At 39.5% G+C, this 15,934-nt stretch overlaps 2 protein-coding genes across 2 annotated transcripts in view; one reads left to right on the forward strand and one right to left on the reverse strand.

Moving 5' to 3' along the window:
• Window positions 1–15,934, forward strand: part of MCF2L2 (MCF.2 cell line derived transforming sequence-like 2) — a 255,131-nt gene that overhangs the window by 128,660 nt on the left and 110,537 nt on the right. The window contains 2 exon segments of the mRNA XM_082393922.1: window positions 8,641–8,818; window positions 13,498–13,589. Coding sequence (XP_082250048.1) covers window positions 8,641–8,818; window positions 13,498–13,589 — 270 coding nt within the window.
• The window catches only part of B3GNT5 (UDP-GlcNAc:betaGal beta-1,3-N-acetylglucosaminyltransferase 5), a 66,934-nt gene that overhangs the window by 16,313 nt on the left and 34,687 nt on the right, over window positions 1–15,934 (reverse strand). The window lies entirely within an intron of this gene.

The following is a 15,934-nucleotide window of genomic DNA, read 5'->3' on the forward strand; positions in this document are numbered from 1 at the left end:
AAGTGCACATGGAATGTTCTCCAGGATAAGTCACATGCCAGGCTACAAAACAATTCTCAACACATTTCAGAGGATAGAAATTATATCAAGCGATTTTTCTGACCACAAATATATGAAACTAGAAATCAATTACAGGAAGAAAATGGGAAGAACACAAACATGTATAGACTAAACAACATGCTACTAAAAAACCAATGAGTCAATGAAGAAATCAAAGAGGAAATTAGAAAATACCTCAAGACAAGTGGAAATAAAAGCACAACTTTCCAAAATCTATGGCACGCAGCGAAAGCAGTTCTAAGAGTTTATAATGATACAGGACTACCTCAAGAAACAAGAAAAGTCTCAAACAACCTAACCTGGTATCTAAAGGAATTAGATAAAGATGAACAAAGCCCAAAGTCTGCAGAAGGAAGGAAGTAATAAAGATCAGAGAAGAAATAAATAAAATAGAGACCAAAAAGCAATAGAAAAGATCAATGAAACCAAGACCTAGTTTTTTGAAAAGATAAACAAAATTTAAAAGCCTTTATCTAGCCTCATCAAGAAAAAAGAGAGGGGACCCAAGTTAACAAAATAAGAAATGAAAGAGGAGAAATAACAACCAACATCACAGAAATACAAAAAAGAAATCATAATAGTATATACTACAAACAGTTATATGCTAACAAATTGGACAACCTAGAAGAAATGGATAAATTTCTAGAAGCATACAATCTTCAAAGACTGAATCAGAAAGGAATAGACAATCTGAACAGACCAATCACTAGTAGTGAAACTGAATTTGTAATAAAAATAAACTCTCATCAAACAAAAGTCTGGGACTGGATGGCTTCACAAGGGAATTCTACCAAACATATAAAGAAGAGAAAATACCTATCCTTCTCAAACTATTCCAAAAAAATTGAAGAAGAGGGAGCACTCCCAGATTCATTCTATGAAGCCACCATTACCCTAATATTAAAACCAAAGACACCACAAAAAAAGGAAATTACAGGCCAATATCTCTGATGAATATAGATGCAAAACTCCTCAACAAAATATTAGTGAACTGAATTCAACAATATATAAAAAGGATTATACACCATGATCAAGTGGGATTAATCCCAGGGATACAAGGATAGTTCCAGATCTGCAAATCAATCAGTGTGATAGCCACATTAACAAAAGGAAGGATAAAAATCACATGATCATCTCAAAAGATACAGAAAAAGCATTTGACAAAATTCAACATCCATTCATGATAAAAATTCTCTTCAAATTTGGTATAGAGGGAACATACCTCAACATGTTAAAGGCTATTTTTGAGACTGGCCAAGATGGCAGATTAGAAAGATGCTGAGCTCACCTCCTCTCACGAGCACACAAAAATCAGAGCTATTTGTAGAACAACCATTGAATGAAAAAGACCAGAACCTACAAGAAATGATCTTGTACAACTAAAGACATAAAGAAGGAACCACAACAAGACGGGTAGAAGGGGCAGACTCACAATATAATCAAATCCTGTACCCCCAGGTGGGTGACCCACAAGCTGGAGAATAATTATATTGCAGAGTTTCTCCCACAGAAATGAGAGTTCTGAGCCCTACGTCAGGCTCCCCAGCCCAGGGGTCCTACACTGGGAAGAGGAACCCCCAGGGTATTTGGCTTTGAAGGTCAGCAGGGCTTAATTTAGGGAGTTTCACAGGACCGGGGGAAGTAAAGACTTCATTCTTAAAGGGCACACACAAAATCCTACATGCTCTGGGACCCAGGGCAAAAGCAGTAATTTGATAGGAGCCTGGGCCAGACCCACCTGCTGGTCTTGGAAAGTCTCTGGAGAGGTGGAGGGCAGCTGCGGCTCACCCTGGGCACATAGACACTGGCTGCAACCATGCTTGGGAGTTCCTTCTACCACTGGACACTGTTGTGGGTGGGCACCAGTGTGGTACCCTTCCTCTAGCTCATTAGCACCAAGACCTGACCCCACTCAAGAGCATGTAGGCACCAGTGCTGGGACTGGCTAAGCAAACTGGGTGGGGACTCAGCCCCACCCAGGAGCAGACAGGCTACCTAAAGACTTCCTGAGCCCACAGCCACCTCTAGACATCCTCTAGACATGGCCTTGACTATCAGAGGGCCAAGGCCCAGCTCCCCCCACCAGTGGGCAGGCACCTACCCTGCCCTCTGGGAAGTCTGCTCAACATCACCAATTATTAGAGAAATGCAAATCAAAACTACAATGAGGTACCAGCTCACACCAGTCAGAATGGCCATCATCAAAAAGTCTACCAATAACATAATGCTGTAGAGGGTGTGGAGAAAAGGGAACCCTCCTACACTGTTGGTGGGAATGTAAGTTGGTACAGCCACTATGGAGAACAGTATGGAGGTTCCTCAGGAAACTAAAAATAGAGCTACCATATGATTCAGCAATCCCACTCCTGGGAATATACCTGGACAGAACTCTAATTCAGAAAGATACATGCATCCCTATGTTCATAGCAGCACTATTCACAATAGCCAAAACATGGAAACAACCTAAATGTCCATGGACAGATGAATGGATAAAGATGCGGTACATATAGACAATGGAATACTACTCAGCCATAAAAAAGAATGGAATAATGCCATTTGCAGCAACATGGATGCAGCTAGAGATTATCATACTAAGTGAAGTAAGTCAGAAAGAGAAAGAGAAATACCATATGATATCACTTATATGTGGAATCTAAAATACGGCACAAACTAACCTATCTACAAAACAGAAACAGACTCACAGACATAGAGAACAGACTTGTGGTTGCCAAGGGGGAGGGGGGAGGGAGAGAGAGATGGACTGGGAGTTTGGGGTTGTTAGATGCAAACTATTACATTTAGAATGAGTAAACAACAAGGGCCTACTGTATCTCACAGGGAACTATATTCAGTATCCTGGGATAAACCATAATGGAAAATAATATAAAAAAGAATGTCTCTATGTGGATAATTGAGTCACTTTGCTGTACAGCAGAGATTGCCACAACATTGTAAATCAACTCTACTTCAATTTTTTTATGAAGGCATTCAAACTGAAGATAATGGAGATAATGGAACTCGTATACACTGTTGGTGGAAATGTAAATTGGTGCCACCACTGTGGAAAACAGTATGGAGTTTCCTCAAAAAACTAAAAATAGAACTTCCATATGATCCAGCAATTCTACTCCTGGGTATATGCCCAAAGAAAGTGAAAGCACTAATTTGAAAAGATACAATGCACACCAATGTTCATAGCAGCATTATTTATAATAGCCAAGATATGGAAGCAACCTAAGTGCCCATCAACAGATGAATAGATAAAGAAAAGTATATAACGCTGTGTATATATACAGTGTATATATATGTGATTGATATATATACCTATATATATTCCACTATATATATATATATGTATATATATATAGTGGAATATTACCCAGCCATTAAAAAGAATGAAATTCTGCCATTTGCAATAACGTGGATGGACTTAGAGTGCATTATGCTTAGTGAAATGTCAGAGAAAGACAAATACTCTGTTACCACTTGTATGTGGAATCTAAAAAATAAAACAAATGAAGGAATATAACAAAACAGAAACAGACTCAAGATATGAAGAACAAACAAGTGATTACCAGTGGGAGAGGGAAGGCGAGAGGGCAAGATAGGGGTAAAGGATTAAGAGGTACAAACTATTATGTATAAAATAAGCTACAATGTTATATGTACAGCACAGGGAATATAGCCAATATTTTATAATTACTTTAAATAGAGTATAATCTATAAAAATACTGAATCACTCTGTTGTACACTTGAAATGAATATAATATTATAAATCAACTATACTTCAATTTTTTTAGAAAAGATGATCCCAGAGCATCTTATAGTGCCAGAAGGTAAGGAACTGCTCAAAACAGAACAAAACAAACCACAATGATGGGACATAGGAGGCAATTGAAAGAGCTCCCTGTGACCAATGCTGGAACAATTTGAGCAACAAGATTCATAAAGTAATACTGGATTACAACTCAAAGTATAAAATAGATATCATGAATCCATTGTGATATAAATACATGATGGAATAAATAAATAAATGGAGGAAAGGAAACTAATCTCCCATACAGAAGAATTCCAAATTATTTATGTAGATTTATGTAGAGATTTATGTAGATGGAGCGTAACTTTCCACTCCCTAAGTGTGGGTTGCCCATAATGACTTCCAAAGAGTACAGTATGGGAAGGAAGAAATAAAAGAGTGACTTTACAGTGGAGAAACCTAACAAATACTATCTCAGCCAGGTGATCAAGGTCAACATCAAGAGCCTAAAGTCATATAGATAGTGTGTACTCTTGATATGGTGTGATGAAAATGACACTTTATTTCTGTGGTCTTCCCCCCCCAAAACCCCGTAACTCCAGTCTAATCATGAGTAAAACATCATATAAATCCCAACTGAGGGACATTCTACAAAATACCTGACCAATAATCCTCAAAACAGTCAAGTTCATCAAAAAACAGGAAAAGTTGAGAAACTGTCACAGCCAAGAAGAGCCTAAGAAGTCATGACAACTAAATGTGATGTGGTATCCTGGGAGGGGGGAAAGGTACATTAGGTAAAAACTAAGAAAATCTAAGCATGGATTTTATTTAATAATAATTTATTTTAATAATAAAAATAATGTATCAGTATTGGTTCATTAATTGTAACAAATGTACCATACTAACATAGGATGTTAATCATAGGGGAAATTGAGTGTGGTGTATATGGGAACTCTCTGTACTATTTTGCAATTTTTCTGTAAATCTAAAACTATTCTAAAAAATAAAATTTGTATCTCAAGAACAGGTACTCTATGTCTAAAAGATTGAGTCTGTTACATTTAAGACACAGTGATGATCAAAACGACATCAGCAGTTAAACTGTTGTTTTTATAGCAGCCACCCTGTCTCTGTCTGAGGCTCTTCAAAGTGTTTTTTCCTAATACATTGCTATTGTGCTACCCTCTTAGTGCTGCTGTTTTGATTTTTCTCCCTCATTCACTTTCACCACCCAGTCCAGGGAATTAAACAATCTCAGTAGCAAACAGCAAAATTTGATTCTTCAAATATTCATTGGGTACCCAGTTTGCCCTTTATTCTAGGAATCAACAGTGAAAGTCACAGTCCCTGTATCAAAGTGCTGGCAGTTTGGTGGAAGACAAACATGTCCCCAGTAAATGCTCCTTAGTCCAAGAGCAGATAGAACGGAAGGGAGTGTGAGGCATATAGAGGAGGCATTTGTCAGCTCAGCCCGGGGAGCCCAGGGTGTTCATAGGAGAGGATGCCTAAATTTGGTCTGGAAGACTAGGTAGGGGTTTTCAGGGAACACAAAGTGGAGGGAGGGGACCTCAGCAGAAGGAACAGAGGTGCAAAGGCAGAGAGGCTGGAAACGAGTATTAGGGAAACTGGCGCAGCTGGAGGCTGGAGTGTGAAGGGTGGGTACTGGCAGGTGGGAGACTGGAGGGAGACCAGGGTCAAGTCATGAAGAGCTCAGAGCTCCCGAATGAGGAGTCTGGACTTTATCCTGATGCAGTGGAGAGCCCCTGCAGGGCTTTTAAACAGGGAAGTTATATGATCATATTTAATTTTTGAAAGATAATTCTGATTGTGGTATGGAGAATGGATTTGCAAGTAAAAAGAGGAAAGAGGGGAATGCAATGGTTAATCTTGCACTACTTCCCCTCATCTGAGTTTACGAATTTAGGGTCTCTTCTGACTACCTCATTATTTCCAGAGTTCACCCTGGGGTCTCAAGAGAAAGCTGCAAAAGGGCAAAGGTGATCCAAGTCCTGTCTAGCCCGAGTGGTGAGTCACTGGGCTCTAGCATGTGACACTGACCTCATACCAGGGCTGTCCCCCACACAACACCAATTTGACAATCATTCATTGAGTCAGATTTCTTGATCTTTGAGCAGCAATTAACACCTATGTCTCAGTTTCCTCAAGCTCATCACTGGACCAGAAGGGCAGAGTATTAGTGTCTTATCACCATCCCCCCAGAAATACATCACCCTGACATAAGGGAATTTGGCTTTTTCTGGGACTTGGACTCATAGCTGTGTAATCAGAACCTTTAGTCCACGGCACAACTGAGCTTCCTGAGGCCAGAGACACATTCTCTGAAGTGACCTTTTAGACACAGACTCTGAGTAGGGGTCAGCAAACTACAGCCTGTAGGCCAAAGCTGCTTGCTACCTATTTTTGTAAACAAAGTTTTATCAGAACACAGCTGCTCTCTTTCATTTATGTATTATCTGTCATCTACGACTGCTTTTATGCTATGACAGCCAAGTTTGGCAGATTCGACAGAGACCAGATGGTCTGCAAAGCCTGAAATATTTACTATTTGATCCTTTACAGAAAAATTGCCAACCCCTGGTCTAGATCAACACTTTGCAATAGAAATATAATGCAGGGGCTTCCCTGGTGGCGCAGTGGTTGAGAATCTGCCTGCTAATGCAGGGGACACGGGTTCGAGCCCTGGTCTGGGAAGATCCCACATGCCGCGGAGCAACTAGGCCCGTGAGCCACAATTACTGAGCCTGCGCGTCTGGAGCCTGTGCTCCGCAACAAGAGAGGCCGCGATAGTGAGAGGCCCGCGCACCGCGATGAAGAGTGGCCCCCGCTTGCCGCAACTGGAGAAAGCCCTCGCACAGAAACGAAGACCCAACACAGCCATAAATAAATAAATAAACAGAGCAGCCCTAAACTTTGGGGTGCCTGTGTCTTAAAAAAAAAAAAAAAAATCAACCAAGGAGATAGATAACCTTTAAAAAAAAAAAAAAAAAAAAAAAAAAAAAGAAATATAATGCAGGACTTCCCTGGTGGCGCAGTAGTTAAGAATCCGCCTGCCAATGCAGGGGACACGGGTTCGAGCCCTGGTCCGGGAAGATCCCACATGCCGTGGAGCAACTAAGCCCATGCGCCACAACTACTGAGCCTGTGCTTTAGAGCCCGCAAGCCACAACTACTGAGCCCGTGTGCCACAACTACTGAAGCCTGCGCTCCTAGAGCCCATGCTCCGCAACAAGAGAAGCCACCTCAATGAGAAGCCCGTGCACCGCCAACGAAGAGTAGCCCCTGCTCGCCACAACCAGAGAAAGCCTGTGTGCAGCAACGAAGACCCAGCGCAGCCAAAAATAAATAAAGTAATTAATTAATTAAAAAAAATAATAATGCAAACCACACATGTAATTTAACATTTTCTAGTAGCCACATTTTAAAAAGTAAAAAACAAGTGAAATCAGTTTTTAATCATGTTTTCTTTAACCTTTGTGCAAAATATTATTTCAACATACAATCACTGTTGTACAATTAATTGTATTTTAACGAGGTATTTTATGTTCATTTTTCAAATAAGTCTTCAAAATCCAGCATGTATTTAGACTGACAGCACAGCTCAATTCAGACTAGCCGCATTCCAGGTGCTCAGTAGCCACATGTGGCCAGTGGATACTGTATGGACAGTGCAGGTCTGCACTCAGACCCTCCAAAGAGTGAGACCAGCCCCAGATTTTGGTGCAGAGGTCAGCCTCAGCAGAGCCTTAGGCTATAGGGGAACAGTTGTTGCATAGTTAACACTCCAGTCCTCAGGGATCTTTGCTCTTTCGTCAGAAGATGGCCCAGCATAGAAAAGACCTTACTTTTTCCAGTTGCAAACTGTGGCAACCTCCCTTGGTGTGTGCTGAGCCTGTACTTTTGGAATTCGGCATCCTCAGACCACCCTGTGTGGATTATGGTGGTTCAGCTCTTCTAATTTTTGGTCCCTTGTTTGGTGGTTAAAATCATCCACAAGGTGGATGTCAGACTCTGCATGACAAAGAGAAGGCTACCCACTTCCTTGACCCACCAGAGCTAGAGGGACGTCCTGCTGGAAGAAACATATTCAGCTGAATTCAGGCCTTGGGGAAACTCAGGTGAAACAGGTCTTGTTTCTTGTTCTCCTGAACCTCTGCCTTAGGGCATATAGTCAGTTATGAGAACATGTTTGAGTTTCATCTTTCCCCTGGTATTTCTTCAGTTTCTTTCTTTCCTACTTATATATAAAGAAGGGGTCTCACAGAATAAAGTTTAAAGGTGTATCCTTTTCATTACAGATCTTTGTGGTTCCCTTGATCCTGCCTCAGAATTTAACCACCTTTTTACCCCAGAATACTTACAGTCTTTTCTCTATCAGGGCCTTTATTCAGGGTACATTTCTTATTTTGAAATCCTCCTGTTTTATAAGTTGGCCTAATGCCGTTCATTCATGGCCTGTGGCATCCTTTTCTACCGTGAATGGATATGGCTTAGTGAACATTTACCCACTCAGCATATATTTACTGAGCACTACTCGGTGCTAGGCAGTGTTTCAGGCATAGGAGATAGAGTGGTGAAAAAGATACAACCCCTGCCAATCAAGTGGGAGGTACAGACTCTTAGAAGCACAATTCTGTATGAGGTGAGATGTGCGATGACCTGCATATAGGTGCCCAGAGAAAGGTCACCTGAGGGAGGAGATAGGGAGGTGGGGAGGAGGGGAAGATGGGAGAAAGGGAATGCCTCACGTCCTCAGACTCAGTGCAGAGTGACCGGCTCATGAACTGCTTTTTTTCCCACAGGCCAAAGCCCAGAAAGTCCTGCAGAAGCTGGGTGATGTGCAGGAAATATTTCACAAGAGGCAAATGAGTCTGATGAAACTGGCAGCCAGACAGACTCGCCCAGTGCAACCCGTGGCCCCGCGTCCTGAGTTCTCCCCAAAATGGGTGTCACCAAAAATCCGCCAGCCCTCCACCTTGGGTAGGTTACTTGGGGAAAGAAGTTTTGTGGCTTTATGTTTCATTGATGCCCATGAGGGTTTAGATTATGGTTGCTTAAGATGCATAATGGTTACTGTTTTGACAGATATTATTTAAGATATGGAATAGTACAGTCTTTGAAGACATAAATTTAGGTAAAACTGAGTGCCTGTATGCCAGGAAAAGCTCACAGTCTAGTAGAAGAATAATATAAATGCACAAATACCATTAGCATGAAATAAACTCCATTAAGGACCTTTAAAAGGCCCACAAGATTCTATTAGCAATGGAGGGGTAAAATTGGTTCTTTGAAAAAAAAGAAAAAAAAAGATGAGTCCTTACACCAATCCTACGTGGTCTTGATTACTATAGTTACTAGTAAGCCTTGAGATCAGGTAGTGTAAGTCTTCCAACTTTGTACTTTTTCAAGATTGTTTTGGCTATTTTAGGTCCTTTTCATTTCCATATAAATTTTATAGTCACCTATCAGTTTCTGCTGGGATGAATATATAGATCACTGAATTAATATATAGATCAATTTGGGGAGAACTTTTATCTCACCAATGTTGAGTCTTCCAATTCATGAACGTTATAACATTCCACTTATTTAGGTCTTCTTTAATTTCCCTCAACAGTATAGTAGTTTTGAGTGTAAAGATCTTACACATTTCATGTTTTTAAAAAGCCCTATAATAAATTGAACTTACCATATATGACTATCAATAGGAATATATTTCTGTATAGAAAAATAATCATATCATCTGTGAATAAGGACAGTTTTACTTCTTCTGTTTCAATCTTTATGCTTTTTTTCCCCTTGCCTTATGATGATTGATGGCTGGGACTCTAGTACAATGTTGAATAGAAGTGGTGAGAGCAGACATCCATGTCTTTTCCCAATACGCGGGGAAAAAGTTTATTTTTCACCTTGAAGTACAATGTTAGCAGTAAGTTTTTCACAGATGCCTTTTATAAGATTGAGGAAGTTCCCTTCTATTCCAGTTTGCTAGGAGTTTTATCACGAATGATTATTGAATTTTTCAGATGCTCTATTTGGTGCATATATTGTGATGATCATATTTTTTTCTCCTTTATTGGTTTATATGGTGGATTACAATTATTTCTTTTTAAATGTTAAAACAATCATGCATTCCTGGGTAAACACTCTTGGGTATGATATATGTGTCATTTGTTACCTCATGTATTTTATTAAGCACATATTCATGATTATTATGTCTTCTAGATACACTGGCCCTTTTATAATCATGAAATATCTCTCCTTCCCTTCTTATCTTTAGTAATAGTCCTTGTCTTGAAGTCTATTTTGTCAGATATTAATAGAGCCATTCCAGCTTTCTTATGCTTAGTGTTTGCATGATACACTTTTTCCATTCTTCTATTTCTATTTTTAAAGCATATTTCTTGTAGACAGCTATAGTTGGGTCTTGCCTTTTAAAAACATGTTAACCTCTGCTTTCTAATTGGAGTGTTTAGTCGATTTTACATACTATGTAATTATTGATATAGTTGGATTTAGAGCTACTCTTTTGTTATTTGTTGTCTATTTGTCTCATATGTTTTTTATTCCTCTGATCTCTTTTCCTGGCTTCTTTTGGGTTAGCAATTTTTTAGTATTCCATTTTAATTCCTCTACTGGCTTTTTAACATACATACATAACTTTTGCATTGTTTTTTCCCCAGGTGTTTCTTTTAGGGCTTACCATGTGCATCCTTAATTTCTCACAATCTACTTTGAGTTAATATTGTAGCACTTTATGTAAATACAGGAAATTCGCAAAAGTATAGTTCCATGTGCCCTTTAATCATCCTCTGTGCTATTCTTATCCTAAATAATACATCTACATATGTTACATACCCCAATATTGTGTTATAATTTTTGCTTTAAACAATCATATATCTTTTAAAGAAATTGGGAGAAAGGAAGAAAAAATGGAAAAAATAAAAATGTATATAATTTTATATTTTTTATTTATATTTATAATTTTATATATATATATATATATATATATATATAAAATTTTATCTTTACCGTCCTATTCACCATTTCTGGTGTTCTTTATTCCTTGTTGAATTACCATCATGTGTCTTGTCTCTTCAGGCTGAAAACCTCCCTTTGGCATTTCTTGTTTTTCAGGTCTGCAACAAATTCTTTCAGTTTTTATTTATCTGAAAATTATGGGGTCTTTTGGTAACTCTCCATTTAGTACAGCTTACAGTCCCCTGTCTCCTACAACATATTAAACTTTTTAGAATTAAAAAGTTGATAACAGTTTAGTGAATTTCTTTCCTGAATTTTTCCACACACATGCATATACATGCACACTCAGACACCCTTATGCACACATACCACAGAAACACAAACACTCACACACAGAGAGACATCCTTCTTGGATGTTTGGAAACAGGGCTTGGTTCTCCTTACCTCTCATCTAGGGCTCTTTCCCAAAACTAAATTATGCTCCTTTCGATGACTTTGCTTCCCTCATTTTTTTTTTTTTTTAATTTGAGTAAAATTACTTTATAATGTTGTGTTAGTTTCTGCTGTACAATGAAGTGAATCAGCTGTATGTATACCTATATAAAGGATGTATGTTTGTTACAAGTAAACAAAACAGGAATGATAGATTGTTTCTCAGCTTTTTGAACACAAGATTTCATAGTAGATAATGACCCTCCTAGGATCCACAGATCTTTGACATGTCTGAACAGGTATTGTTGACCTTGGTCAGGCAACTAGCTCATTTTGTATAACAATCCTGCACTTTTGTTTTGGAGATTAACCACCAAGTGTGGATTCTAGCTGATCGCTAACAGGATTTTCAAATACACTTGTCTGATTCCTTAGTAACTGAGTCTGTGCCAAGATAGACTATTATATTTCACAGTGTAAGGAACATGGTCAGAGCTGCTTAGAGACGGGAGCTGGAATCTCAGCTCTGACTCTTGGTAGCCAGGTGTCTTGCGTACAACATTCAACCTCTCTGAAGTACATATGAACATGAAAAAATTCTTTTGTGGCTATAATAATAGCTAAAATATACTGAGTGCTTGCCACGATCTAAACACTGTGCATACTAACTCATTAAGGCCTCATAACAACCCCATACTGTAGGCCTTCTCATTATTCCCCATATACAGATGAAGAAGCTAAGGCTCTTTGAGAACGTATGCTTCGTGTGTGGAAGAGCAAAACTGGAGCGCTGGCAGCATGGCTCCCATGCCCCTGCCTTTAACTTCATCGCTGTACTTAGCGTTAAGGGACGGTGCTTCTCAGTCATGGGTGTTGCCAATTAGTGTATGCATTTCCAGCTTCCCGTTATTATGCCTGGCATTACTCAGGTTACAGAGATCCTGTAGAGAATGAGGAGCCCAATGGATTGTCCATTGTTATAAAATAGCTTCAGTGGTCACATAACTCGGGGCAGCAAACAGTGCTTCACTACAGATTTCAACATAACATGTATGGGAAACCCACAGAAAGCCCAAGCTGCTTCCAGTTGGCTCACAGAACTTGAGGCTTGGGAGGGGCCTCTGGAGGCAAGACAGTCAACCTCCAACAAGTCTACCACAGATAAGCATCAGGGTGATATTGGTGGCATTAGATGGATGACATTTTGGCCATAGGACCCAGAAATGCTCATATCCTGTCCTGGATTAATCACAAGTATCCCATGAGTTTCCCAAAGAAACTGTATATACAAGGGTGGTGATGGTGACAAGAATTCAAGTTACCACTTACTTATTAGCCTTGTAGCCATCACCCCCAATGCAGCCCTCTGGTAAAGCTGGGTTAGAAGCTTCAAGCATAACCAGGGCTTCTCCTACCCAAATCCCAATCTTATGCCAAATGGCCATGGAGCTTGAAGAAGGGTATCTCTCAGGTGTCTGAGAGCCCTGTGGGAAGGAGAGGACAGAGGGAGAATGATTGAGAGGAGAGAGCAAGAGCAAGGCTGCCCAATTCCCTCTAGACTCAGCTGATTCTTCACACAGTCATCCTGTCCACTAAAAATACGGTTGCATCAGTTTTGTAATGCAACTGTTAGATCATCAGATTAGCAACGATTTCTGCCTAGGGCAGACATGGACATTCCCTTATATAATCACAGTGTGTTTAAATGGTAAGATTTTAGTATTTTTCAAATTTTCTGTAATAATCACAAATTAATTACCTGTATAATGGAAAAAATATACTCAATAGAATGTGGTACCTAGAATTGAATCTTCTAATCCAAGAACATCAAGTACAGTATTATACATTGCAGATGATTAATGCTAAATATCAGGGCATCAAAAGAATCCATGAAGTCTGGAATAGTTAAGGAAGATTTCATGAAGAAAGTGACTTTTTAGCTGGGCCTTAAAATTGGGAATGATGGAAACTATCATTTTTACCACATTACATTTACTGATTTGTTGTGGTTTGATGTTTCCTGTGGTGTTGAGTGTGACTTTTTTCTCTTTGAATCAAGTGCCTGGGATTAAGGACTCTTTCTTTTCTGCATCTCTCCTTCACCTCCAATTTCATCTACTACCTTGGAAATCACTGTAGCAGCTCAGTGAAGCTTTGTTAATCAGCTACATCAACATGGTCCAAGTCAGGCTAAGTGCTCTGAGTTATTTATAAGCCAAATTAATGGCAAGTTTTCTTTGTCTCTCTAGCTCCTCATCAGAAAACATCTGAGGAACATTATGTGGAGACGGATTTAAACTCTGTGGAAAAGGAAGATGATGAGACTAAATTTGAAGTCAAGGTATGATCACCTTTCCTTTACTGATAGAAATTTCTGACATAAGATTGCTGCCATAATTATCAATAAACCAATAAATTGTGTTTCCCTATTTCATACCTACCATCACCTCCAGAAGATGTGCCATAAAGGCATGTAGCACAGACTAGTGCTCCCAAGAGATGAGGTTTGTAGAATTTCATCCTTTCCTTTCTTCTTAATTGCAAATAGAAACCAAAAGCTCTTTGGTCATAATGTACATAATTGTTGGTAGATATTGTTTTATTGAAGGAAAAGTCATTTTGTTCATTCCTATAATCTGACTTCACATTTAAAATTGGTAGAACAGTGTATGGTTTATATATAAAAAGAACATGACAGGGCTTCCCTGGTGGCGCAGTGGTTAAGAATCCACCTGCCAATGCAGGGGACACGGGTTTGAGCCCTGGTCCGGGAAGATCCCACATGCCGCGGAGCAACTAAGCCCATGCGCCACAACTACTGAGCCTGCGCTCTAGAGCCCGCAAGCCACAACTACTGAAGCCCACATGCCACAACTACTGAAGCCCATGCACCTAGAGCCCATGCACCTAGAGCCCGTGCTCTGCAACAAGAGAAGCCACCGCAATGAGAAGCCCACGCACCACAACAAAGAGTATCCCCCACTCGCTGCAACTAGAGAAAGCCTGTGTGCAGCAACAAAGACCGAATGCAGCCAAAAATAAATAAATAAATAAATTTATCAAAAAAAATAAAAAGACAAAATTACATACAGCTACACACACACACACACGCATATATAGCTGGTGAACTCTGAATAAGCATTGTGGATTGTGCCAAAGTCATTTTCATGCTTTTGATACTATACTCTAGTTGCGTGAGATGTTAACATTGAAGGAGGTTGGGGGAAGAGTACCTGGGACTTCTCTGTACATTTCTTTGCAGACTCATGTGAATCTATATAATTATTTCAAAATAAAAGTTAAAAAAAAAAAGAGCATAAGCTTTGGAATCTGGCAGACCTAGACTTAAGTGACATAACCTCTCTAAACCTCAGTTTCTCATCTGTAAAAATGGGAATAACAATAGCTACCTCCTGAAACTGCTTTGAGCATCAAGAGAAAATCTGAAAATGGCCAAGCACTATATAATCGTAAAGTTACATTATATTTAAAAACCCAAGCAAAATGAATTGTGAATATATGTTGCTGTACAGCAACCCCAGAAGGGGTCCCTTTCCTCTGCCTCACTAAAAAATTAAATATCTGGCTGACTGAATGGTTCTGAAACAGAAGCCAGTAGACCATGGGCTCAAATGGACTTCAGCAATAGTTCGTATCCATCATCAATTCCCAATGTGTCCAAATCTAGGCCCCCCACAGAGACTCCACTGACCATTAAGGAGTCAGGCAGAAAGCAAGTCTTAGGCTTTTCTTCCTGGAGGCAGAAACAATGTGGGAACTAGTTCCCAGCAGACTTTTCTTAGAGAGAGAAAGCTGCATTCTTCTGTCAGTTTGTTCAGTCATCCTTCTGCATTCTGGGCAGATGAGGACACTGTCATTGCTATTTTGGAATCCCTCATGGTTGGAGTTATTGCATCACCATGTCTTCCAGAGTTAGGAAACAGTCTCCTATTTCATACAGCCTTGTAATTTTTTTTTTTTTTTTTGGTAGTGTCTTTGTCTGGTTTTGGTATCAGGGTAATAGTGGCTTCATAGAATAACTTTGGGAGTGTTCCCTCCTCTTCAGCCTTTTGGAAAAGTTTGAGAAGGATCAGTATTAGTTCTTCTTTATATGTTTGGTAGAATTCCCCAGTGAAGCCATCTGATCCTGAACTTTTGTTTGCAGGGAGGTTTTTGTTTTTTGTTTTTTGTTTTTATTACAGATTCTATCTCGCTTTTAGTGATCGGTCTGTTCTAATTATCTATTTCTTCTTGACTCAGTTTTGGTGGGCTGTATGTTTCTAGGAACTTGTCCATTTCTTCCAGGTTGTCCGATTGGCATATAGTTGTTCATAGTATATCATCCAGTCTTGATCAGTCATTTTTTGAAATGGGCAAATGTAACTAAAATTCACCTGACTTGACATTCATGAAGTCTGTGAAATCATTAGGTAATATAAAAAGGATTTAATTCACCTTCAAAACTGAGCATCACTCTACCATTTTCTGTATGCTGGTCTTCAAAGAATGTCATCTCTGAAGGTGAGGGCCGTGTCAAGTGCACCAGAGCCCAGATTGGGCACCTGAACGCATATGCCATTGCATTGACTCACAATGTGATTGGAACTCACTTCATATCTCTGTGACTTACTTTGCCCATCTTTAGACAACATATTTATGACCTGCACACTTCATAAAGATGCCGTG

This window comes from Balaenoptera borealis (genome assembly GCF_965194805.1).
Source record: "Balaenoptera borealis genome assembly, chromosome: 5".
Classification (NCBI taxonomy): Eukaryota; Metazoa; Chordata; class Mammalia; order Artiodactyla; family Balaenopteridae; genus Balaenoptera; species Balaenoptera borealis.